The sequence below is a fragment of the Martes martes genome (genome assembly GCF_963455335.1).
Source record: "Martes martes genome assembly, chromosome: 18".
Taxonomy (NCBI): domain Eukaryota; kingdom Metazoa; phylum Chordata; class Mammalia; order Carnivora; family Mustelidae; genus Martes; species Martes martes.
This window is the reverse complement of record NC_137906.1, coordinates 38,164,520-38,191,684: the sequence shown is the minus strand read 5'-3', so window position 1 is coordinate 38,191,684 and position 27,165 is coordinate 38,164,520. Positions and strand designations below refer to the sequence as shown.

Genomic DNA, 27,165 nt, shown 5'->3' with positions numbered 1-27,165 from the left:
CAGCCGGTACAGGAGTGCGGCAGGGCTGAAGCTGAAGGCAGTGCAAGGGCCCTGGACACCTTAGTGGGTGAATGTGGGTTCTGAACGCGAATGCTTCGGTCTGCACGACTACCAGGGAACCATGCATTGAACAGATACCAAAGGCAGCACAGTGCTGGAGACAGGGACATTCTTACTGGCCAGAAGCTCACGACTTTGCTCAACGTCCCAGATATTGAGTTAAAACACCCCACAAAAGACCATGCAGGGCTCCTCAAGACCTGCCTTAAGAAAGTTTAAAAACAAGTCTTTAAAGGATCATACTGGTCTGTGACTCCAACATCTTCTAGAACAAACCCAATATTCTCTACAGGAAGACAAGAAAACTTATCTCCAACAACATATTCACAATGTCTGCTACACAGTCAAAAATTACTGAACATATATAAAGAGGTAGGAAAATGTAACCCACAATCAGAAATTATACACACACACACACACACACAAACAAAATACCACAAATGAAAAATCAGCCTTCAAAAGAAGGACAAGAAAGGAAGAAAGAGAAAAAAGGAACAAAATACAGAAAGGACAAATAGTATCCCTTACAAAGAGTAAAGAGATAGCAAGATGGGGACCTAAATCCAACTCTATCAACATTCACTGTAAATAAACTAAACACTCCAAGACTAAGATAGTCAGAATAAATTAAAAATAGGTTCCAACCATATGCTCTTTACAAGAGATGAACTTTATTATTTTATTTATTTATTTATTTATTTTTACTTATTTATTTTGTTTAGAGAGAGACTATCAAGCAGGCTCCATGACCAAGGCAGAGCCTGATACAGAGCTCCACCCCAAGACCCTGAGATAATTATCTGAACCAAAATCAAGAGTCAGACACTCAACCCACTAAGCCACTGAGGCACCCCTTATTTTATTTTTAAAATATTTTATTTATTTATTTGACAGAGATCACAAGTAGGCAGAGAGGCAGGCAGAGAGAGAGAGGAGGAAGCAGGCTCCCTGCTGAGCAGAGAGCCCAATGTAGGGCTAGATCCCAGGACCCTGGGATCATGACCCGAGCAGAATGCAGAGGCTTTAACCCACTGAGCCACCCAGGCGCCCCTATTTTTTTTATTTTAAAGATTTTATTTTTAAGTAATCTCTATACCCAACGTGGAGCTCAAACTCAATCCCAAGATCAAGAGTCACATGCTCCACCACCAGGCCAGCCAGCCAAACCACAGACTTTATAAGACACAAGAAGGCAAAAAAAATATGCCTTGCAAATATTAATCATAAAAAAGGAGTGGCTATGTTAATGAGACAAGTAGATTTCAAGACAAAGGATATTAACAGAAATAAAGAGGGACATTTAGAATGATAAAAGGCTCAATTCATCAGCTAGACAGAATAATCCAAAATGTATATTCATCTAATAAAAAGGCTTCAAAACACACGAAATAAGCAGTCAGATTTCATTCTGACTGAAGGAAAAATAGACAAATCTTTAATAACAACTGGATATTTTAATAGTCTCTCAGTAACTTACAAAACCAAAAAAAGTCCGTGAATCCAGCTGATGTGAGCACAATCCAGCTCTGCTGTTACAGAACACCTTACCCCACAGCTGCGGGATGCACGTTCTCCCAGACCACATGCAGAACATTCACAAGACACACTATATACTGGACCATAAAACAGGTCTCGGCAAACGTCAAGAGGACAAAAATCATAACGAGTATGTTTTCTGACCATTAAATGAATGAGAAATAAGCAACAAAATAATATCTGCAAAATTCCCAAATACTTGAAAATTAAGCAACATTCTTCCACATAAAAACACGAATCAAAAAAGAAATCACAAGTAAAATACAGAAATACTATGAACTAAATGGCAATGAAAACAAAACATCACAATTTATGGGATGCAGTATGGAGAAATCATTTGGATGAAATTTACTGCTTGAATGTTAATTATTGTTAAAATTTAAAATCAGTGACCTAAGCACCTACCCCAAGAAGCTAACAAGAGCAAAATAAACCCAAATTAATTGGAAAGAAATTAACAAAAATGTCATTAATGATATAAAAAATAAGAAAGGTGATAAATCAAAAATTGATTGTTTGAAAAACTAAAGCTCACAAACCCCTACCCAGTGTGATCAGGGAGAAACAAGAGAGAAGCAGAAACTATAAATACATGATTGAAGGGGGGGGGGCTACTGACCATTAATTACAGATTCTACAGATATTAGAAGGAAATTAGGGTAATATTATGAGCACATTTATGGCAAATGAACTTAGATTAAATGGATAACCCCCTTGAAAAATAAACTCCCAGTACAAAAGGAGCACAAAGAAGTGAAAATTTTGAAGAGCTTGTACCCACGAAATGAACTAAATAATAATTAAAAATCTTCCCATCAGGGGTGCCTGGGTAGCTCAGTGTGTTAAAGCCTCTGCCTCTGGCTCAGGGAGCCCCGCATCAGGCTCTCTGCTCAGCGGGGAGCCTGCTCCCCCCCCCCCGCCCCTCACCACTGCCTGCCTCTCTGCCTCCTTGTGATCTCTGTCAAATAAATAAATAAAATCTTTTTTTTTTTTTTTAAGATTTTATTTATTTATTTGACAGACAGATCACAAGGAGGCAGAGAGGCAGGCAGAGAGAGAAGGGAGGAAGCAGGGTCCCTGCTGAGCAGAGAGCCCGATGCGGGGCTTGATCATGACCTGAGCCGAAGGCAGCGGCTTTAACCCACTGAGCCACCCAGGCGCCCCAAATAAATAAAATCTTTAAAAAAAAAAAAAAAATCTTCCCATCAGAAACACTCCAGATGGCTTCACTGGTGTATTTTATGAAACACTCAAGGACTAAACAATACTAATCTTAGACAAACTCTTTCAGGAAAGAAGGGACAGGTAACTGTTGCAAAGTAATTCTGTGAAGCCGGCAGGGTCTCAATCTCAAAGTAAGGACATGGCAAGAGAAGCACACACCTGTATCCCTCATGAACACAGATGTATACATCCTGGATGGTATTTTATTTTTTAAAGATTTTATTACAGATTTTATTAAAGATTTTATTTCAAGATTTTATTTATTTGACAGACAGAGATCACAAGTAGGCAGAGAAGCAGGCAGAGACAGAGGGAGAGGAGGAAACCGGCTCCCTGCTGAGCAGAGAGCCCAATGTGGGGCTCAATCCCAGGACCCTGGGATCATGACACGAGCTGAAGGCAGAGGCTTTAACCCACTGAGCCACCCAGGCGCCCCGGATGGTATTTTCATACATCGGATCCAATAATACATAGAGAAGACCATGCACCATGAGCAAGGGAAGCTACCCCAGGAATGTAAGGCTGGTTCAACATTCAGAAAGATGTTCTTCACCACATTAATAAAATAAAGAAAATTTCTATGATCATCTCAACAGACAGAGAAGTATCTGATGACGTTCAGCAACGGTTTATGGCCAACAGACTCAGCAAAGTCAGAAGAGCAGGGGCCGTTCTTAGTCAAGAAGATTCTAAAAAGGCTACAACTAACACCACACTTAGAAACAGCGACAAGACGCTTTCCTCCACACGTCAAGAACACCACAGGGGGTGTGTGCTTATACAACTTTCATTCAACACTGTACTAAATAAAGATCCCAGGCAGAGCAATAAAGCCTGAAAAATAAGTGCAGAAGAAGTAAACTCTCTATTCAAAGACAACATGACTTAGAAAATTTTAAGGCATTTACCAAATAAATAACAGAACCAATAACAGAGTTTAGCAAGGTTACAGGACATAATGTTAATACATGAAAGTTATATTTCTCTGTATTAGCAAAAAACAATTCAACCAATGATATAAAACTTAGAAATTAAATGGAATGAAAAAGAGGGACCAAGCAACCTGATGTGAATACTTACCAAACCTAAAGAAATGGACAGACAGATCAATGGAATAGACCAGAACAGGGGTGTCAGACTTCTTCTGCAGAGGAACAGTTACTAAAGCTTTTAGTCTTAGCTACAGACAGTCTTAGCTATGGTACTCAGCTATGGTTTCCATCCCTCATTCTTTCATTTATTTGTTTTTCAGCTTATTTTTTAACCAACCCTTCTAAAATATAAAAGCCATTCTTATGTTGTGGGCCATATAAAAACTGTCCACAGAGATCTGGCCCCTGGGTTGTAGCTTGCTAACTCCTGGACTAGAGAGTCTAGAAACAGAACCCTCCTGATCCAGTCAATTCCATTCCTAGTTATTCATCCAAGAGAAATGAAAATTTACATCCACACAAAGACTTACAAAATGTTCACCGGAGCTTTACTCTTGATGGCTCCAAACTGAAAACCACCACAACATCCACAAATAGGAGACTGGATAAGTAAATCGCGGTGCACTCCCACAATAGAATACTATTTGGCAGTAAAAAGAACTGAACTTGGGAATTACATGGATGAATCTAAGAACACGCTGTAAGCAAAAGAAGCCTTGCAACTGAAGTCCACGCCACAGGATTCCATTTACACAGAGTCTGAGAACAGGTACAAAGTGAAAGAAATCAGTCCTAGGAGCGGGGTGGAAGGACAGGAGAGGGAGAAACGCAAGGGTACTTTCTGGGACAATGGAAACACCCTGGATCCTGACAGGGGTGTGAGCTACACCCGCATGAGTTCTGACAAATCCCTTAATTAACACTTAAGACCTGTGCATTTCACCGTATATACATTACATTTCCAAAAATAATAAAACAATAAAACATTTAAAAATTAACAGGTCTTTCGTAGGTCTTTAACTCCAGATCCTAACAGTTGACCTTTAGCTGTAAAGTAATAAGACTGAGTAGGTCTCCTTACAAGTGTTACTCTTCAAAACAGGCACCTGGGAGAGTTACTAATCAAGGTATTCCTTGTTGCTTTCATGCAAAACATTCATTCAGTTTGTCTTACAGAACATAATCTGTTACAAAGTTAACCGTAAAAAAGAAACATGACTCCCACTTTGACTTTAAAAAGAGATCCATAATTATAGATAAAAATCTGGTAAGGAAGGCATCAAAAAGGTAACACTAATTTTGAACTAGGTGATAGTATCCTCACGAACAATGTTTTCTTCTCTAGACTTTCAATATTTTATACAATATAGAACTATTTCCATTATTAGAAAATATTCTCTGAAAACATTAGAAAAGTCGTCTCATTATCACTTCAAATGTTCTGTGGTTATCTCAAATCCTTTCTGCAAGAAAGCACCAGCCACCTAACCCATCTTCCCTGAAAGTTTTTCAGTAACCCCAGGCACAGCACTAAGAAGTAGGGGCACACCACCTCCTTCAATCAGCACAACTCTCCCGGACAGATATTATTATGATCACTCCCCTTTAATCTACACAATTCTCAAAGGCAGGTACTATTATTATCCTCATTTAAAAGACAAAAAACTAAGACCCAGAATGATTACATAAATTTTCACACAGCTGATAATTAGCGGAGCCTGGGTATGAACGGAGGCAGCGTCCTCCAGAGCTCTGGCTCTGCTCTTAAGCACAGACCTGTACTCGGTCTGGGGAACGCGGCGGCGGCGGCGGCTGCTACTACTACCATGAAGAGGAAGAAAAGACGGGGAGCAAGAGGATCAAGTACCACCTGTAGCCAAGCCATTAAATTTAATATACATACACAGTCTCATTTAACTGAAAGGTCTGAAAAAGAAATAAATTCATGAATAATTTTCCAGAAGATTTTATTTATTTGAGAGAGAGCGCGAGAGCAAGCACGCATGAGTAGGTCAGGCAAGCATGCATGAGTCCAAGCATGCACGGGAGGGGGAAGCAGACTCCCCAGCGAGCAGGGAGCCTGATGGGGGGCTTAATCCTGGGACCCCAGGCTCATGACCTGAGCCGAAGGCAGATGCTTAACGGACTGAGCCACCCAAGTACCCCAAATTCATGGATAATTATCATGGGAAGTTAGGCACAGCTGTGAGCACCTTCCATTATGATCATGAATATGATTACCGAGCTGGCTTAACGTTTTCCCCCAAAACTGGTGCCTACTGGAGCTACATGCAACTCATGGCGCGCTGCATTCAAAGCTCTGTCTTCTCAGTCTATGAACTGACCACTGATTTTCACTGTGACTTTAAGAAAAGGTCAAATTAGGATTTACTTAAAATTCCCTTATCTTCTTTGTATTAGTTCAAGGATCAGATGAAAGGATTAGATTACATGAAAACAAGGAAAAGTATCAGACAAATGTACAGTATTATTTCTCTTGCTATTAAGTATTAGAGATTTCCTATTATCGTTCAAAAATAGAGAAGGTGGATGAGTCATTCATTCCTTCAAGATCCAACTTGGGTCTACTAATTCTTTACACACTACATTCTGCTAATTCTCTCCTTTAGCACACAGGTTCTCAGAGGGTGGTCACAGACCAGCAAAACCAGGGTCACATGGGAGTTGGCAAAATGAAATAAAATAAAATTTAAAAAAAGCAAATTCTTGGGTCCCACCCCACACCCACTGAATCAGGAACTCTGGGGAGGGTCCAGGATTCGGGGTTAACAAGCCTGCAGCGGATTCTGGTTGACTGGGCCCAAGGGGTCTTCATCTAAATCAAAGCCTTTACCCCTCAGGGAGGGCTCCAGGCAAAAGAAGCTCTGTGTTTTCTGACCACTTTCCAAAAAAGTTTAAAAAAAAAAATAATAATAAGCCCTCATCTCACCCCTCGTTAAGACAGCTTACTATGCGAACTACTTTGGTCCCTTTTAGATTTGTTACTTCTAAGAAAGGACTAACAGGATTTCTAGGGTTGCAAAAGCACACTTTTTATCAACCTTAGAATTAGAGAGACTCAGGACCCCGGGCAACACACATCACAACACCCGTCCCTTCTATCAGCCGCTGACTTTCCTCTGCTACCTTCTCTATACAGAGCAACAACTCAACACCTGTACCCAGGAGACTAACTTAAGTGTACAGCTTCCAATTTCCACCTGAATTTATCTTTTCTGCTTTCCTTCTAAAAGACAAGCATTTGGGTTATTTTCAGTGGAAAACTAGAACATGCTACCAAAGAGATAACATATCAGGTTCTGCCACTGTTGAAGTTGAGACGGTTTCCTTTTTAAGTCCTATCATGCCTTGTTAACATTAGTGCTATGTTGTTGAAATAGCTTATGTATTTTTTTAAATTAATTTATTTACTTGACAGAGAGAGATCAGAAGTAGGCAGAGGGGCAGGCAGAGAGAGAGAGAGAGAGAGAGAGAGAGAGAGAGGAGGAAGCAGGCTCCGTGCAAAGCAGAGAGAGCCCGATGCGGGACTCGATCCAAGGACCCTGAGATCATGACCTGAGCCAAGGGCAGACACTTAACAGACTCGACCACCCAGGAGTCCCAAATTTAGACTTTTCTTAAAGAAAAATACATTGATCGAAGACATCAGTTGTCTAAAAGGTCCAGGATCTATAGAAAATATCAAGAGTGCTATCGAAGATCTTCAGTCACCCCCCAGAGAAAAAAAACTTCAGGCCCATAGAGTTAAACAGTGATCTCTCTCAATTCTTCAAGAAACAGATCACATGTTAAACCATTCCAGAGAAGAGATGTGAAAGGTTTCCAAACTCATTTTGACCAAGTTATGGAACACTGATATCAAAACCTGACAAAACACAAAACAGAACTATGGATCAATCTCACTACTGATTAGTGAGAAGCAAAAATTCTAAATTTTTCTAAACACTAGCAAATAAAATTCAGCAATACATTAGCTTTCAACTTCACAATTACAGAGATGGTTCAATTTGATATTAGGAAACCTACTGAGGTAATTTGTCACATAAATAAGACAGAAGAGAAAAATCACAGCATAATCACATCACAGACATTAAAAAGGAATTTCATAAAATCAGCAACTAACAAACACGGATTAGATTATGTTCCAATTTAAAATGGCTGCAAACCAAAGCTCACATCATACTTAGTAATAAAATACTAGATAAAACTCTATTTAAGTCAGATACAAGACAGGGAAGTCCAAGAACATAAATACTGGTAGAAATACTGGCAAGAAGAGGAAAGTATCAGAAACGCAAAGATGACTGTCTACTAGGAAAACGCAAGAGAATCGCCTGGAAAAGTATTAGAATAAATAAAAGAATTCCACAAAGTGGCCAAGATCACCAAAGTAACACACACATATGTGTTACCATCTTTCCTCTACTAAAACAGTGATCACATTAAGAGAGTAACTCATCCAAAGCAACAATAAATCCATTGATATGTGCGGAAATAAACTTAGTAAGAAAGGTGTATCACCTACATAAAGAAAACTGTACTATGCATCTGAGCAACATTAAGGTTCCATGAAAAGACCTAACTTGTATGTTTAGGGTAAGATGACTCATGAAGCCACAAAACTATTACAACACCAAATTCCTTCTTAAATGATTTATAAAGTTCAATACAATCCCAATCAAATTCTGAGATTTTGTTTCTTTTTTAAGAATTTGAAAGACAGTTCTAAAGCTTATCTGAAACAACAGTTCTCGCCCCGGCCGCCATGGAAAGGGAACTATGAACCGCACCAACGCTCACGCCACATCCCGAAGAATCCAACGTCACTGGTGTGCAGAGGGGTTCCGGCATCGTATTTCTAAAAAATCTCCCCAGGTAACTTCGATGTGCAGACAGGGTTGAGAATGACACACCTCGAAGAGTGTCTTGTGACGGTGGCCATGAAAGCCCTGGATGTTTTAGGGCCATGAAGAGCAACGACCTCCCTCACGTGCTGAAGCTCATCACGTTTCTGGCACAGGATGCGCAAGGATCCATGAAACAAACCAACCAATGAGTAGTCCAGAATGAGACCTAAACCATGTATATTTGAAAACGGAGTAAAACATAACAGAAATGGTACATCACATTAGTGGGGAAAAAGGCTGGATCAGCACTATCTAAATAAATGGCACTGGGATGACGACTACAATTTGGAAAAAAATAAACAGCTAGATCTCTATCTTGCTCGGGCCAAAATCAATTCTGAGCTAAATACCCAAGAAAAAATACAGAATATTTCATAATTCTGGAATAGAGAAAGGATTCCTAAACATAACGTAAAACCCAAAAGCCGTATAAGATAAAATGGATAAATCTGTTTCTATTAAAAACTGAAAACTTCCATTTGGTAAAAACACAGAACTATCAAATTTGTAAACCCAAGTAGCTATAATACGTCTGGTAAACCAGACTTCAGCAAATACAAAAGAGGGGGAAAAGCTTACATTTATTAAAAGGTCTTAACTTTGAATACACAAATATTAAGAATTCAAGCCAACAAGAAAAAAAGGAAACGCAACAAAGAGGACATGAATAGTACAATATAAATGCCCGTGAATTCATGAAGAGACATTTTTGCCTAAGAGAATGGCCAATCAGCAAAAGGATGCTATCAGTGTTGGTAAGAATCGGGGGATGGGAGTTAAAGGGGGGGGGTGGGACAGGGACTCACTGGCTTTTGGTAAGAGTCTAATCTGCACAATGTTTATGGAATATTTGACAACTGCTATGCTTACCAAAAATGTCAATATCTTTATTTTTTTATTTTTTTTTTAAATGTCAATATCCTTGGGGCGCCTGGGTGGCTCAGTGGGTTAAGCCTCTGCCTTCGGTTCAGGCCATGATCTCAGGGTCCTGGGATCGAGCCCCGCATCGGGCTCTCTGCTCAGCAGGGAGCCTGCTTCCTCCTCTCTCTCTCTGCCTGCCTCTCTGCCTGTTTGTGATCTCTGTCAAATAAATAAATAAAATCTTTAAAAAAAAATAAATAAAATGTCAATATCCTTTAATCCAGAAGTCTCACTACCAAGATTTTTTTTTTCTTTTTTGGTTAAGTGATAGAGTTTTATTAAGCAGGGGCATGTAGAAAGCCCTCCAGAGTCAGAGGGGTCCCAAGAGGGCTGCCCCACTACCAAGAATTTATCTAGTGACACTGAGCTGTACAAAGATGTATTATCAAAACTGTTATATCAGCAAAACATTGGAAACAACCTAAATGTACAGCCATCAGGGCACTAGTCATATAAATTAAGATATACCCAAATCAGGGACCACTACCATACCATACCCAGTAAGAAGGACTCAGCTCAATCTAACACAGAACTTCTCGCTTACATTAAAGTGGCAGGAAGGAGGCCTGTGTGTGTACATACATACGTAACGGGGGGCCACAGAGAGAGAGATTATACTATACTACTCTTTATGTTTAGGGGAGATACACATACACACCCACCTCTCTAGGCCTCTATATGCACAGATCATCCCCTACAGGATAGATAAGAAATAGTTGCCTTTGGTGAGATAATTTGGGAGAGCCAAAGGTCAAGAGTGAAGGGAGATGAACTTTTCAGCTCTCTTAGTGCCTTTTTCTTTTCTTTCTTTTTTTGTGTATGTGTGTGGTTGTTAAACCATGCACAGGATTACTTTCTAGAAACAAAACTTTTAACAAAGCCTTTGACCCAATAACCTCACTTTTTAGAATCTATCCTAGGATGCCCCCACAAAAAATACATTTATTGCAGCTGTACTAATGAAAAATCAAAAACAATCCCAATGTTCATCATCAGAGAAGTAGAGCAATAAATTATGGTACATCCTATAATGAAATACTTTGCTATCAGTAGGAAAACAAGGGAAACCTATGTGCGCTGACAAGGAAAGGCAAGTAGGGTATGTACTATTACATAAAATAACCAGGTGCTTATGTAGCTTGGTTCCATTTCTTATTCACATGTACCTGGGGGCGCCTGGGCAGCTCAGTCAGTTAAGCAGCTGACTCTTGGTCAGTCAGGTCTTGATCTCAGAGTCCTGAGTTCAAGCCTGCAGTGGCCTCCATATTGGGCAAGGAGGCTACTTAATAAAACAAAACAAAACAAAAACAAAAAACAAACAAGAAAAGAAAAGTGGTCATCTGTAAAGAATGAGGTGACTCTTTTCTATTGTTTGAATTATTTTATAGGAAATCTGCATTTCATTTGTGATAATTTTTTTAAAAGATTTTATTTTATTTATTTGACAGAGAGAAAGAGGAGGAGAACCAGACTCCCCACTGAGCAGGGAGCCAGATGTAGGACTCGGTTCTAGGACCCCGGAATATGACCCAAGCCAAAGGAAGACGTTCAACAACTAAGCCACCCAGATGCCCTATGATGATAATTTTTTAAACAAAATTATCCTTTAAAAAGTTTCTTCTTCCCCCTGTGCATTTTAAAATCGTCGACTTACAACGAGCTTGTCTCTCGCTCTTAACCATTTCCCCATCACTATTAGGTCTTTTGTCCCCCTGAAAAGCCATAACAACCCTTCCAAAAAACACCAGTCCCTGTGCTTCCTTTGCCACCAGCCTCTCTGGGATACCTACAGGGAACAGAGATGACTGTCCCCAAAACACTAACGTGGCTTCCATTCCAAACAGTGAACACTCACAAAGTGTTGTCTGAAAGAGAGATCACTCTGTACAAAGGAATGAGAGCCCTGGGCGCCCAGAGGAGCACGCAGTGGCAGAGGCACACCGACAAGCCCAGACTGCAGGGAATCTGCCAGAACCAATAAACAAAACAACCAGATTCTTCAACAAATGCATTATAAGGATCCTAGAAACTAACAGATTCTTAAGTCATATCCACTAGCTATTCCAATTGTGGGGGGGGAGGGGGAACGCTATAAAAACAAATTAGGACACAAGAGACCGCTGGAAATCTGACTTATCTAGCAGACCTCGAGGACATGAAGAAATCATTCATTTATTTGCATACGAGAATGGTGCTAGGTTTAGGTCTACCCTGTCTAACTTTTAGGAATATACATTACCAGTGGCTCACCAAGTATGGTCAAGGAGCCCAGATACCTTTGAGAGAGGACAGGGTCATGATGCCAAAACTATTTTCATAAAATACTAAGACATTATTGCCTTTTTTACTCTCATTCTCTCACAGAAACATAGAGCCACTTTCCAGAAGCTCTGTGACCAGTGGTATCACCGTGCTTAATAGCTAATGGAATGTGTGCTTGGTTTTCGAAATTCTGTTTCAGTATTTAATATGGCAAATACTGATAGCTCTAACCCGTATTTCAAAGAAATCTCCTTGGGGCCTCAACAGATTACTCAGGAATCCAAAGACCAAAAAGTTTGAGAACACTTGCATTAAACTACTATGTCTACTTTCACAGAGAATTTCAATTCTCCAAAATAAAACATTTTTTTGTAAGGGGGTGGCATGGATTGATGAGTCAGCTGGGAAAGAGCAAACATCAGGCTGACCAGAGCCCTAAACCCACAGCAATGTCTTCTCAACCTACCTCTGGAAGGCAAGTGCATACACAGACCCCTCTGCAAACACCAGGGACAACTGAAGCTGAAGTTCACATTCCTTCCCCTTTAACAACAAATGACTGTTGAACAATGTAGGAGTCTGAAGCCTTGACCCCTGCCCAGTGGGAAAATGGCATAAAGATTATGACTTCCTAAAACTTAATAACTAATAGCCTACTACTGCCCAGAAGCCTGGCCAATAACATAAACAGTCAATCAGCACGTTTTGTATATGCACTATATACGGTTTTCCTACAATAAAAATAGAGAAAACATTAATCAAATCAAAAGGAGAACACATTTACAGTACTGTACTTACCGCCCCCCCACAAAAAAGGGCAAAAAACAAAACCACCACCGCCCACGTAGAAGTAGACTCACATAGTTCAAGCCTGTGTTGTCCAAGGGTCAACTGTACTTCATTTTTATTTCTTCAGTTAAAAAAGAAATTGTCTCCTTACCGAAGACAGTCCCAGGGCTTCATCTGCGTCTCCTCACACCCGAGACAGCCTTGTGGGGAAACTGTGCTACCCTTTCCTGCCCTTCTCCTTCATATGGAATAATCAAATCCAAGAAACAGCCCAAACTGTTCTACTGTTCTAGAATTTGCTGTTGCAAATACTGCCTGCCACACGTGGCTGCCACTGAGGACACCCCCCCCACCACCGTCTCGGAGCCGCCGTGGCATCTGCTCCCTCACGGGGAACCCGCCTGCACCCCGCCTCCTTGCCAGCTTCCGGCATCCCAGCTGTCCCCCATCTACCCTGGCATCTGCCCTCCCTGTCCTCCAGGTTCAGCCCCGGCTCTGCACGCCGGCCGCAGGGGTGGCGGCTGAAACCCAGAGCAGGGCTCTCACGCTGCACGGGCCTCGCCGCCACCTGGAGGCTCCCGAGAAGGCAGGGAGCCGGCCCCGCCCGGTCTGAGTGCAGGAGCCCCGGGGCTTCTAACCAGTCCCGGCCGCAGCCGGCCACGGACCTCGCTCTGGGGACCACGGCCGCGGAGCTCCTTCTGTGACCCGCCGGCCCACTCTGCCCCTGGCTCTGCCGCCTCCCTCGCTGTGAACCCCGGCAGCTTGGGGACAAGCTGGGAACACAGCTTCTTGGCCGGTAAGACGGAGACTGTGGCAAAAGACACTTCACCAGGTGAACACGCGAAGAGAAAAGAAACAGCGAGTAAGAACTCCGCCAGCTGGGGAAGGAGAGGGACAGCAGCCGTCACCAGACTCCGCACGCGACAGAAAGCGATTCCCGGCCCAAGCCGCCTCTCTCAACCACGTGCTCCGACCTCCGCCATCGGGCTCGGAGGCTGCGAACCGGCCATCGGCCCTAACACATCCCCTGTGTCTGCAACTGCTCCCGTGCAGACTGCTGTACTGCGGGCTTCTTGAGGAGCTCCCACTTTAAAGACAGGGGCAGGGATCTTTCTCTCTGGGTTCCAGATACCGAACCTCCCTCTTCCCAATCTGAGGGGCAGGAAGGAAGACTGGAGGAGGACAGGAACGGGCCGCCCCGTCCCACCTCACCGCACCTCCCCGCCCCGCTAGCAGCAAGTATTCAAAGCACTTAAGCTCACTTACCTTGGTCATGCCTCCTGCCTGCGCCGTGTTCAGTCCGGCGTGACTGGCCATTTGCGGTGAAACCTGGGTTAACGTCTCGGCCAGCACGCTGCTCGTGGCCCCCTGCATGGCTGGAGCAGGGTACGGCATCCCAGCTCCCCTTCCTCTGCCTGCGGCCCCAAGAGATCCATTCATGACTTGCGCCTGTCCTTGCTGGGCCTGGTTCATTAAACTGTGGCCAGAGTTGCTATTGAGGAGGCCTGGGTGGGTCTGGTTGAAGTTAGCGTTCATGCAGATCCCGGGTCCCGTCTGCGACGTGGCAGGGCTGCTGGTCACCAGCCCCACTTGCTTTTGTGCTTGCGGATTCAGCGCTTGGGAAGCAGGGGGAGTGGGCCCAGAGGTGCTGGCTGCCTGCTTGGGCAGGCTGGGGGCTGCAGAATCTCCCTGGTTCAGAGGGCTCTTGCCCATGGCACCCAAGCTGGCCATGTTCGCACTGTTCGGCTGCCCTTGGGCCTGGCCGCCCAGGCCTTGCTGCGCGGGGCTGCTGGCGCTGACATTTCCTATTCCTGGGTTCATACTAGAGCCGCCGCCTCCGCGCAGAAGCTCCGACAGTTGTTTATGTTTGGAAGCAGCATCTGGAACAAGGTTCCCACTGTTTAAAAGGCTTAATTCTCCTCCATTGGGGATCAGCTCATCAGGAAGATCATTTTCCAAGTCAAACAATGATCCAAAATCTAGAAATTAAACAGAAATGGAAATGAGACACGAAGCAACCATAACAGCTTTCCAACTGTCACGTTACTATGATCTCAACCTAAAGGAGCACTTCACACAGAACACTAGCGTGTCTTTTTTTCCACTGTTTTTATTTTTTATTTTTTTTAAAAGACGTTATTTTTTTTAAAAGATATCTGAGAGAGAGGGACAATGTGTGAGAGACAGAACAAGCAGGTGGAACCGCAGAGGGAGAGGGAGAGGGGACTCCACTGGGCAGGGAGTCCCAGGTGGGGCTCGATCCCAGGACCCTGAGATCATGACCCGAGCGGAAGGCAGCCGCTTAACCCCCTGAGCCACCCAGGAGCCCCAGAACGCTAGCATGTCTTAAGAGTAATGTCAAAAGGACTTGAAACTTCATTTGGGAAAATAAAAAAAGGAAGAATATTTTTCAAATTCCGAAGAAGGAAAAGTTAAGCAGAGATGAGAGGAGGGTCAGCCCCACCAGGTGCCACCACACATTCTAAAACGGTAATTAAATCGTGTGGCTTGAGGAGAACTGTACATATATAAACTAAAGGAAATCAATGGGGAGTTAAACCTTCACTGAATTTGTTAAAATGTTTTTAAAGAATATATGTGTGCAAAAAAGTAACTGGGTATCAGGTTAAACGAACAGCAATTTGGGAGAATTAAGTAAAGCCTAACTTTAAGTGATTACATATTTAAAAGGTAACTTATTTAAAAGACCCCACCCGAGCCTAAAGAGAAAATGAGAGTTCTCCAAATGTTGAAGCTGCAGAACATAAAGATGTATAAAGAAACTAAAAATAGTTAAAAGAAAATAGTTCAACAACTACTTGTCTCACATGAAAGCGGCTAACATCAGCCATGCAGAAGGACGGGCAGCGCACGGACTCCCAAGTATAAAGACAGAAAGGTAAGGATCAAAAAGAAGACAGAACAGTCAAGGGAAGAGATCATCCTTCCTGGTAATCAAAGGCAAGTACAGCAACTTCTTCCTCCGGGTCCCTCTCAAAGTGCCACTTCTCTAACATGTGGCCTATGTGTCATCTCTAGTCCCTCAGTGACCACACTTTCTTCAAACCACAACACCCTGGCCACACACGTGTGCACGAAGGACGAGATGTGCAGAACACCACCAGAGCAGCACTACGGGTAACATCAGAACACGGGCGAAGGATACACGAAGGCAGGTCGGCCTCAGAACCGCAGCCCTGCCTCCGGGCTCCCTACTTCTTAGCTCTAAGTCACCTAGACCTTCTGTGCCTCGGGGTCTTCCAACTGGAAACTGGGCGGTGACAATGGCCACCACACCTCACAGGGTTTCATGGGGACCGAATGAATGAATAAATGTAGAGCACTTCAGCCAAGAGTGCCTGTGGGTGGTTAAGTGTACCGCCAGTATCAGCTGTCGTCCAGTAACAGAAGGGTTAATAAATTACCATATATTACTAGAAAACACTACACATCTGGGGTGCCTGGGTGGCTCAGTCAGTCGGGCACTCAACTCTGGACTTTGGCTCAGGGTCGTGAAATTGAGCCCCACGCTCAGCACGGCGTCTGCTTGACACTCTACCCCTCTCCCTCTGCCCCTGCCCCCACTCACTATATTTAAAATAAATAAATAAAACCTTAAAAAAATTATACCCCTACTAAATTATGAAGACTGTAAAAATGTAGGAAAATGTGTATGTGATGTAAAAACATGCAAATGGCACGTCAAGTAAGATCAGAACTGCAGTGTGTGCACGTGGGCAGTGGCTGGTAAGGAACACCCCAAAAATAAAGAGTTGCACTGGCAGAAGTGGGGGGTGATGAGTGCAGGAGGCTTTTTGCTGTTGTTTCAAACACAGTCTCCGCCCCCCCTCCCTTTGAGAAAACAAATGTCTTCTCCGCGGGGTCAGATCCTAAGATCGCCTCCCCCACAACCTACTCGGGCAGCTGCTCTGGGGTTCCTCTAAGGAACAGCCACACCTTCCCAACCCCCCTGTAAGCAGCTTCTCCTTGCGGGCGACACAAGCCCAGCTAAGGGAGTCCACGGCAAGTTGGCCACGACATGTGGAGAAGGTCTTCCTTCTACTGGTGAGGGATGCTGGGGAACAAGTCTCCCTTCCCTTCAGCACACTTTATGGGGGACCCGGGGCAGCCGCCCGCAGACAGGAGAGGAGGCGTCCCGCACACACCGCGGTGACTGCGCGCGAAGTCCAACGCCCGAGCGCCCCATCTTCAGATTTCTCCCTAGAGGAGAAAATCCATTTCCTGTCATTTAACCCACTCTAGCCGAAGTTTTACGTCACCCAAAGAAGTTCCAATTCCTCCATAAGGCATATGAGGCCGTGAGGATGTGGCTCCTGACCCCTTCTCAGCCCTCCTTTCCCCTGGCACCTTCTGAGGCACCCAACCCTCCGGCCACAACAGGGAGCTGTCACATGCAACAGAAATCCTTCCTCTGGACGTTCTGTCTCGTCTACAAAGCCACACCCCTATCTCTCACTCAGATTAAGCGCAGTGACTACTAAGACTTTCTTCCGGCCGTCCCTGTAGAACAGACCAGTCCCTCCTGTCAGCCTCCAAAACTCTCCATACACACGTGTCCAGCAAACCACCTCTAACTAGCATATACCCATTTCATCCTACCCGACTATAAAGAATGAGGGATTACTTGCAACTGTGTACACACACACACACACACACACACACACACACACGTAGAACCTGTGAGATTAAGTTGCAGACACATGAGCCTTTCCTCCCAAGTATTTGACCATGCATCTTTTTTTTAATTCTTTTTTTTTTTTAATTTATTTGACAGAGAGATCACAAGTAGGCAGAGAGGCAGGTAGAGAGAGAAGGGGAAGCAGGCCCCCCGCTAAGCAGAGAGCCTGATGTGGGGCTCGATCTCATGACCTGAGCCGAAGGCAGAGGCTCAACCCACTGAGCCACCCAGGCACTCCTGATCATGCATCTCCGAAGAACATCCTTGTACAAAAACACAGGACGTTTATCAAACTTCGTAAATTTAACACTGATATAATACTTAATATACTGATCACCTTTACTCAAATTTAGCCAGCTATCTCAATAATGCCCTTGTTTTTTTTTTAAAGATTTTATTTATTCACTTGACAGAAGAGAGAGATCACAAGTAGGCAGAGAGGCAGCAGAGAGAGAGGGGGAAGCAAGTTCCCTGCTGAGCAGAGAGCCCGATGCGGGGCTCGATCCCAGGACCCCAAGATCACAACCTGAGCTGAAGGCAGAGGCTTAACTCACCGAGCCACCCAGGTGCCCCAATAATGCCCTTTATTACATTTACCTTCCTGGTCTAAAATCCAATTCAGGACCCCAGTGCACCCAGCTGCTTGTCTTGGTCCTCCCCCTTTGTCTAGAAAGTTTCCTCCAACTTGTTCTTTCCTAACTCTTGACATTTTTGAAGAAGACGAGATTCATGGGACCCTGCTTTCAATTTGGGGTTGCTTCCTCCTGATTACAGGACACGTGATTATGAAAAGACACAGGAGTCGACTCCTGGAGTCGGCAGGCGGCTGGGACACTGCCACGGATCAGGGCTTTGTCCTGCCGACGGCCCAGCTTCTGCATCTCTACGTGGTTTTGTGGGTTCCATTCCATAGTTTTTATGGCATGTTGCTGTCCTGAATCTGGATAATTCCACTAAGGTCTCCAGATAAAAAGAACACATTGGGGGCGGGGATGGAGAACACACGAAATAAAGTAAAAAGAAAACAAACAACTCTCCAACGTAACTGATGTTTCTGTGGCCTTCCAGACTTTGTCCACACGCGTGCACATTTTTACTCTGTACCCTTTCTTTCTTCATTTTTTAAAAAGATTTTATTTATTTGACAGACAGAGATCACAAGTAGGCAGAGAGGCAGGCAGAGAGGAGGAAGCAGGCCCCCCGCTAAGCAGAGAGCCTGATGTGGGGCTCGATCCCAGGACCCTGAGATCATGACCTGAGCTGAAGGCAGAGGCTTTAACCCACTGAGCCACCCAGGCGCCCCCTTTCTTTCTTCTTTAGAAGATTTTAAGCAATGTCTACACCCAACATGGGGCTCGAACTCATGACCCCAAGAACAGGAGTCACACGCTCTGTCAGCTAAGCCAACCAGGCATCCCTACTGTGTATTCGTAAAACAAAACCAAACAGCGTGTGTGTGATTTTAATGCAATGCTCCTCAATCTGGGAGCATGAAAACGAAACTTCATCTAAACCAGCAACGGGAGCCATTACGACAGAGACCAAGTTCCCTTCCATTTGCCAGGGAGGGGTGAAAAGCCGGTGGCTTTTTTTGTACATCTTCGAAGGAAATGAACCGCAAATATTTTCTGTAGGGATCGACCTCCCAAAGCTCCCCGAGTGGCTCCTCCCCGCGTCTCGAAGCACTCGCCCACAGAGGGGGGCTGGGCCAGGACCAGAGCAGGTGACCCCAAATGAACAGTGCCGGAGTCCGCGTCCCCAGCTCCAGGGTGGGAACTGAACTGAGGAAGGAAAAGGCGCACCTGGAGGCGGGACCCGCGCATTCAAATCCGGGCTCCATCAGCCAGCCCGCGTCCTTGAGCAAACTGCCCAACCTCTGGTCGCACTTTCCCCAACTGCGCAGCAGGGACGACTTCCCACAGTTACACGGTAAGAGCTGGAACAGGTCATCTTACTCTATTCTTGCCCACAAACTTCAAAATTTCCTACCTTTCATAATTCACCCACCATCCTGCCACTCTCGAATTTACCCATTTGGTCTTTCTTAATGGTTTACTGTAGCTGCACTCTACACGCACGTGTGACTCTGACAGTTGTCACAGGCGGTATGTCTTGGGCTCAGTTTTGGTTTGTGTTGCTCTGCCACACTTTGTGCACCTCGACCACTTTTCTCACCCTGTTTCAGTCCAAACACATCTCACAGCTGTTTGGCTATGGAAAGAATGAACTAACTCTGCTTATGTCCTCGCCCCCCGGTCCAACGGCGTGTGCGCGCATCCACGAGCAAACGCACATGGAGGGCATCTTTGTAAGAAGACAAGATGGGCTGTGCAGGCTGTGCGGAGGGCCACCCCCACTCAGAGCGCCACCCCCCTTCTCCCTGTGACTGTCTCCACATACACACTCTCCAGCTCACAAAACGGACAAAGGAAGAGTGAAGGAGGAAAGCCAGGATATTGCAACATCAGTGATGCTTTCTACACACCAAAGTGTCCCAACACACAGGTTGCGCAACACCAATCTGAATCACCGGAAGTTCCGAAGGTTCAAGATTGAGCATCGCCACTCCCCATCCCAGGTAGCTTCCCTTTCCTCCACCAAGTCACCAGTGGCCCCAGGAGGGAGTAGAGCTGAGGCTGAACGAGATTCATGGGACCCTGCTTTCTAGGGGCTCAGCCCTGGCAGGAGACATCCCCCTCACACAGCAAACACAGCCTGTCACGTGGAATTCTCTCTCTTCTGGGGCTCTTTGGCTGCCAACCCAGACTCCGTCCCTTTCATTAAGCTGAGTTGGGAGAAAAGGAGCTACCGGTTTCCCAATCTCTGTCGCACTCGTACAAGGCTGCGGCACCCACCGCACAGAAGGTCTCGTCAAGCACGATCACAAGGGATCACTTCTGGACCGCTCAGAGAAACCTCACTCCGGGAAACAATCCCCGCTCAACACGGAAAGACAAGGCAACCTAAACACATACTAAGATCCATTCTTAGCCATCATTACCAGAAGTCCGTATTTCACCTTAAACAAGAGATGAACTACGATCAGGCACTCTGAAAAAAGCTCTCCACCTTACAGATCCAACACCAGTCAGTGGCTGAATGCACCTGCCCAGCCTGTACCATGTGAAAGCGGTTTTGTTTGAAGAGCCTGTTCAAATGCAGCTAAGCAAATAAATCATCCACAAAACGCCTCCTTCCTTAGGTTTTTCTAACATCTCCGCTTTCTTTTGTGATACTTTTTTTCCTTTGAACGGCAACTGGGGCCCCAGATTCTCTGACTGGCAGAACTGATTTTTCTGTCGCAATGTATATATAAACTAGTTTATCAAATCTCGTACTGGCCAGAAGTAGGAACTCTTCTAGACTTTGCAGACATAACGAGTCTTAAAATCATACGATCAACTCTCGGTTATAACTCACAAGGCTGTTAAGGACCATGAAAGAGGGATCAGGCCCCCCACAAACAGCTCTACCCTGAATAAGCAACGAACTCCAAAGAGTGCCAAAGTGGCAGGATACAAAATAACACTTTAAACACTTCACTCGTTTAGAAGATATAAAGCAGTAATCCAAACATTTATTACTGGTTCAGTAAAAAAGAAACAAAGAGAACAAAATTCAGTAATGAATTCTCTTAAAATGCTTCCCTGTTCCACTCATCCTTCTCTTAACCTCCCCCCTCCTTCCTGCAGGGGCCAGTCAGGTTACTTCTCCCTCTGGATACACCTCGGCATCCAGGCCTCTCCATCCTTGGCCCATGTGAAGACTAAATGGCCTAACACGGAGTAAGAGATACTGCCTGAAAATCACACCTGAGAGTAAGAGTTTAGGTGCTGGTTCGTGTTCATGTTTCTCTACTCTCGAGCATGAGAATCCCCCCTCCAGACGTCTCCTCTCCCCCACCCACGCCCATTTCTCAGGGCAGCCCTCATTCTCTGTGAAAAAGTTTTTGTTTTTCCTTCCATCATCTTTTTACATGTTCTTTAGCATCACTTGTACTATAACTCTGACTATTCAAATCCTTCTCTTAAACCCCAGAGAGGCTAAGCACTTTTATTCATCAAACCTGGAAATTTTTACAAAAAGAATTTTAATTCCTAAATAAAAACTGGATACAAAAATTAATCCAAAAAGGGTAATGCATTCTGAAAAACCTCACATCTGAAGAATCAGAATCCACAGAACGGAAAACACTTTCATTGGATTCTAATTCTTAGATGATCTGGAGACCATTCGAGACCTCCATGGTGTATTTATCAATACACTACCAGTGAGACACTCCCAACACAGGAACCACAGCCTGGTCCTGACTCAGGCCCCCCTCTGTCACTTACTCTGTCTACACCTCCTGACGCAGGAATGAAATCGTACCATGTGTACACAGTACTTAGGCTGGCATGCAGTAAGGACTCGACACGTATCAGTCACCATCTGCCGCAGCACCATCTTCCGAGGCTGCTATGACATAGGGCTGGTACAGGGTTCGTGCTCAGTGACCGTCACTTCTCTAAGGTAAAGTCCTGATAATCTGGGACGATGCTAGTGCAAGTAAAGCTTACTCTGCTTTAAAAAATGGTGGGGCTGTACAAATAAATAACGGGGCAACTCCTCAGCAACGCAGAATTAACATTTTTAAAAGGAAAAGAGGGGCACCTGGGTGGCTTCGTCAGTTGGAGGTCTGCATTTGGCTCAGGTCACGATCCCAGGGTCCTGGGATCAAGCCCCACACTGGGCTCCCTGCTCAGTGGGGAGTCTGCTTGCCCTCTGCCTCTGCCCCTCCCCCTGCTTGTACTCTCTTGCTTGCTGTCTCTCAAATAAGTAACAATCTTAAAAAAAAAAAAAAAAGGAAAAGAAAATAACAGTTTTCTTAGCATTTAGGCCATTACTAATAGTTTTGGGAGGGGCAGAGCAGAGGGGGAGGGAGAGAGAGGAGCCCAATGTGGGGCTCAATCTCACGACTCTGAGAACATGACCTGAGCCAAAATCAAGAATTAGACTCTCAACGGACTGCGCCACCCAGGCGCCCCACTAATAATTTCTATGTAGGCATTTAAACTAGTTCCCAAAAGACATCTAACTTTTTTTTTTTCTTAACAATGACTATTAGGAAATAATTAAAGTAAATTCCCTCTTAAATCTTCTGTGATTCAAGCTTTTTATGCAGATACACTACCCCCTAATTAGTACAGAATAATGAGATTTTACTTCATTCGGAACAGTGATCTTCTATTGAACGCAAAGTCCCGCCTCTCCTCACCACTGCTATCTGCTCGGGAGCCGGAGCGGACTTGGCTGAGCGATCTGCCTCCCCGGGGCCTTTCTGCCGTGGGCACACGTCCTGGCTCCTGGGACTCGGCTCCCGGCGGGGCTAAAGGGGCTTATCTGAGACTCGAACAAAAGTCTGCCCCTCAGAGGATTATAATCTAACTGAGGAAGAGAGGCCACGGACACCAAGTCACGAACGGAAACCAGATTTTACAAGCAAGCAGAATAAGGGAGCGAAGAGAGGCAAGAAAGGCTTCAGGTGAGAGACCAACTCTGAGCAGATCTTGAGAAGGAAAGACGCTGAGAAACGCTGCACGTGGACAGGGCGGAGACGGGAGCCGAGCAGACAGAACACGCCGGCCGCGGCGCCTCTGCTGGGTTTCAGCTCCAGCACGGCTCGCTTCCCTCTGCGGGTGTGCGGATGTGGCTCGGAGGGAGGGACCCCACCAGAGCACTTCACACGAAGAAAGGCCTTCTCGGGGGAAGATCCACTGTCAATGTCACTCATCATTCAGAGAAGAGCGTATGAAAATAAATAAATAAATAAATGCCCAAAGTCTACTCGCTAATGTAAGCGATGGGTTGCAAGTTATAAGGCAATTCATTTAATTCATTTTATATATATATATATAGCTAATTTATGGGACAAATATTCCTATTACCAAAGAATCCATCCTGGTGGACTCTTTTAGACAGAAACCCGCTCGGTAAGTACCTACCTGTGAATATTTAGACACCACGAACTACACTGTCTGAGGCGAGGGGAGGACAGCACGCGGGTGCAGTAGACGACCCTCACTGGAACGGAACTACAGTACCTCAGAAACTGTGATGTAAGTCACAAGGGAAAAACCTGGTTTATAAAAATGCCCTCTATATAATTTTTCAAGAAACAGTCTGCCCAAGAAGGATAGAGTCTACTTTGTATCATCATTTACTATTCAAATTTGAGCATTTTCTTTCCTTATTCACGAATGCATTTCATGGTTACTCTCTTCAGAGACCAAGAAATCTTGCTTCCCTGAATGTTTGTTATTCACCTTTCCCTTAAGAAACCCAAGACTGTCCCGACTGCGAGGCCTGTCACCCTAGAGCTGAGCCACCGGAGTGCTGGAATCACCGCCAGCCTCCTACCCTCACTCCACACACTTACAGGCTCCAGAAGGTGCCACTTCCGCGAGCTAGGACTACGTGTGGTTTGTGTGCCGTCTCCCTCAGCCTCGTGGACGGAGATTTTGAAGCTTTTTTAAGACAAAGGTGGGAAAGAAGACGCCGTCACAGCAGCAAGCCACCGCAAAACCAGCCACCGTTCACCCCGCGGCCCCCAAACGGTAAGCAGAGGGTCTGGAGCAGAGGGAGCAGAAAGGGGTGCGCTGCTCTCCGCCACCGCGGCCAAGGGGGCACCGAGACCCAGGCGAGGGGCCGTCATCAGCTGCCGACCCACTCTGCATCTCCGGAGTCCCGGAGGATGAGCAGGGCTGGCGGCCGAGCTGGGACCCGGCCTCTGCAGAAACCACCCAGGCCCCTTCAGACTATTTGGCTACCGCGCAAGGAACGAGCCAGGGGCACCCAGAGACCCGTCCTCTGGCCCAAATGCTGGGAGCTGTGGCCGGCAGGCAGAAACACCGAGTCAGGAGAAAGGGGGAAGGCCCCTGTCTGGACTCGCGGTGTCAGGGCACAGCATATAAAAGTGGGCCTGCGTGTGGCCTACAGGAGCGCCCCTGGCGGGAAGTGAATGTATTAAGTCCAAAAAGTACACCAACACCCAGACAATGGAGTATAATTCAGCACTCGAAAGAAATGAGCCACCAGGCCACAAAAGGACACGGAAGCACCTTAAGTGCATATTACTACGTGGGAGACGCCAATCTGAAAAGCTTACAGACTGTGTGGTTCCATCTACCTGACACTCTGGAGAGCTGGAGAAGGCAAAACTATGGAGACAGTAGAAAGGTCAGCAGCTTGGTGGGGGTGGGGGTGGGGGGGGTTTGGACAGGTGGGAGCCCGGGCGGTTTTTAAGACAAAACCGGGAACATACTCTGTATAATACAATGATGGATACACGTCATGATACATTTGTCCGAACAGAATGTGCAACACCAAGAGCAAACCCTAAGGTAAAGTGATGCCGAGTGTCCGAGTGTCCGTGTAGCTTCCTCAACTGTAACAAACACGTGCAAGTGGGAGGGCCCGTAATGGGGAAGGCTGTGCACGAGGGGGCTGGGGGGGTGTGAGAAATCTCTGCGCGCCCCCCTCAATTTTACCATGAACCTGAAGCTGCTCTAAAAAAGGTCTTCATGGGAAAAAGCACCACAGAATTATAGACAAACTGTAAGTGACTGAGAGGTACAAAATGATGGAGAATCACAAGCTGAAGAGTAGCTCAAGGGTCCGTCAACGAGACTACGTTAGTAACTAGTACATCCCAAACATGCAGGGAGGGCGATGCTGGACGCGAGTGTGCTGCTTCTCAAGCTTCAAGAATCCACCAACATGCGCGCACTGGGGAGGACAATGTGATGATAGGATCACAATTACCAGCGCATATTCCTTTTAACCATCACTTCCCTGTTTAGGAATCTGTCTACAGAGACACACACAACCGTGCAGGACTATTCATTACAGCCCTGTTTGTGCAAGAACAGGATTGGATGTAACCTCAATGTCCATCAGCGGGGAGCAGATTAAAGCCATTACGGCACGGCTCTCATAATGGACACCAGCGACCGTGGAAAGAGCCGACGCCGCCCTCCGCGTGCCGCCACGCACAGGGGTGCAGCAATGTGTGCAGCATGCCACCTCCAGCAGAGGAGAGGGTAGGAGCAGGCACGGGAGCCTAAAAGAGACCGCGTCTGCTCCACGAGATAAACCCTGGAGGGGTGCACAAGCTACGCACAGTGGTTACCCAGGGGCACTCGACGGAGGGAGGGAAGGAGGCTTTCACTCTACAGCTTTGTGTCCTCTGATTTTTGAACCCTGTGAATGAACGAATCATTTAAGTAATTAAGGAAATTGATTTTTTTACGGCAGCCCCTGGGGTGTCCAGGCCCAGGTGATGAGTTTCATTCAGCCCAGATGACGACACCCGGAACACTTCCAGTTGGGAGTGTTTGCAGTTTGAAGAGGAAATCTGAAACGGGCTCAGTATTAGTTTAAAATAGTTTTAGTGTCCACATGAGCTTAAAAGGCAGGAAAAGAAAAAGTACTTTAAAGAAGGATTTTTCAAAAACTACTGTTGTTTTTTTTTTTTTTTTTTTTCTAAAGGAAAGTTACAATCTACATAGGACATTTTGCACCCAATGTAATAATGAGATGATGTTGCCCACATTGGGAAAGCTGGCATCAGCTCGAAATACTCAAACATTAGGTGGCTGTCTGGTCCCACGGCTTCCAGCACATCAATGGAGAAACCTCTCATTGAAAGGGTTCTGTTAGAACTGGAATTGTAACAAAGGAAGTGGTAACTGGACATCCCACTAAAACACGATCACATTTTCCTATCTTTGGATGATGCCTCCAAGTTAATTTACACGTGTTCAAATCCTTCTTGCTAGAGGTCCGAGGGTTTTGCAACAGAACTAACCAAAACTGCACCTGTCACCATTTAACAGATTCTCCTAACCACAAAGACTAAGATGTTTTGCTTTGGATTTGATTTACTCTTTCACTAGTTTTGTGATGAAATTACGATGCTTATGGACCCTTTATTAAGCATTCAGAAGACTGTAAAGTGCAAAGTGGAGAGCCTCCCAAACATCTCAGTCCCCCGCCACCGAGAAAAACAATTTCTAGAGATTACCTTCTGGAAATCTATGTACACCCACTTTTTACTCCTAATAAGGACCTAATTATCATGTATGTTTTCCCTCCTTTTTAAATTTAGTAACCCTCAGACTTCTCTTCCTTTGGAAGGGAAGACTGCTTCCCCCTCCCCAAACTGCTACCGCGGGGAGTCAGCCACTCCCCTCCTGAAGGACCCTTCCGTCACCCTCATGTTCCGCCAACTCTAGCTCAATTAACTAAATTAATGAAAGGTCTGGAGTTAACGTGAACATTCTTAGAAGTCCTACCAAACAAGAGACTGATTTTTACTTTATCTGCTTGGTGTACAAGTAGGTTGTTACGCCAGAGATATGTGTATATCATTAATTAATAAGGTGACTAATAAAAACCTCTGGTTTTAAGAATCTCTTCCAGAAACTGGGAAACTATAAACAGCGCTTTGGTGCGAACTGGTTGCATGACGTGTAACATAATGACAGTAACAAAACCTCCGACAGTCTTCAGGGTGACACCAAATTAACGTTTTTGACAAACTTCAATTCTTCCTATTTATAGTACAGTGAAAACATTAAAACCATTTTGTGTTTAGTACAGCACCAAGATATTTTACCTTAAGAAAAAAAAAGATTTTTAGAATGAAGCCTACTTTTCAAACCTGAGTATGTGCACCAGCTCCGAGGTACTTCTCCACGAGGAGTACACGGACATGTACTATGCCAGCTATGCCACGCTGGCAGGACGAGCACGAGACCACCTGCTGCCACCC

At 45.1% G+C, this 27,165-nt stretch overlaps 1 protein-coding gene across 1 annotated transcript in view; it reads right to left on the bottom strand.

Moving 5' to 3' along the window:
- The window catches only part of CREBBP (CREB binding lysine acetyltransferase), a 123,461-nt gene that overhangs the window by 85,325 nt on the left and 10,971 nt on the right, over positions 1-27,165 (bottom strand). Inside the window, exon 2 of the mRNA XM_080830005.1 lies at positions 13,919-14,631. Within this exon, the coding sequence (XP_080686131.1) occupies positions 13,919-14,631 (713 nt within the window). The remainder of the gene's footprint in view (positions 1-13,918; positions 14,632-27,165) is intronic.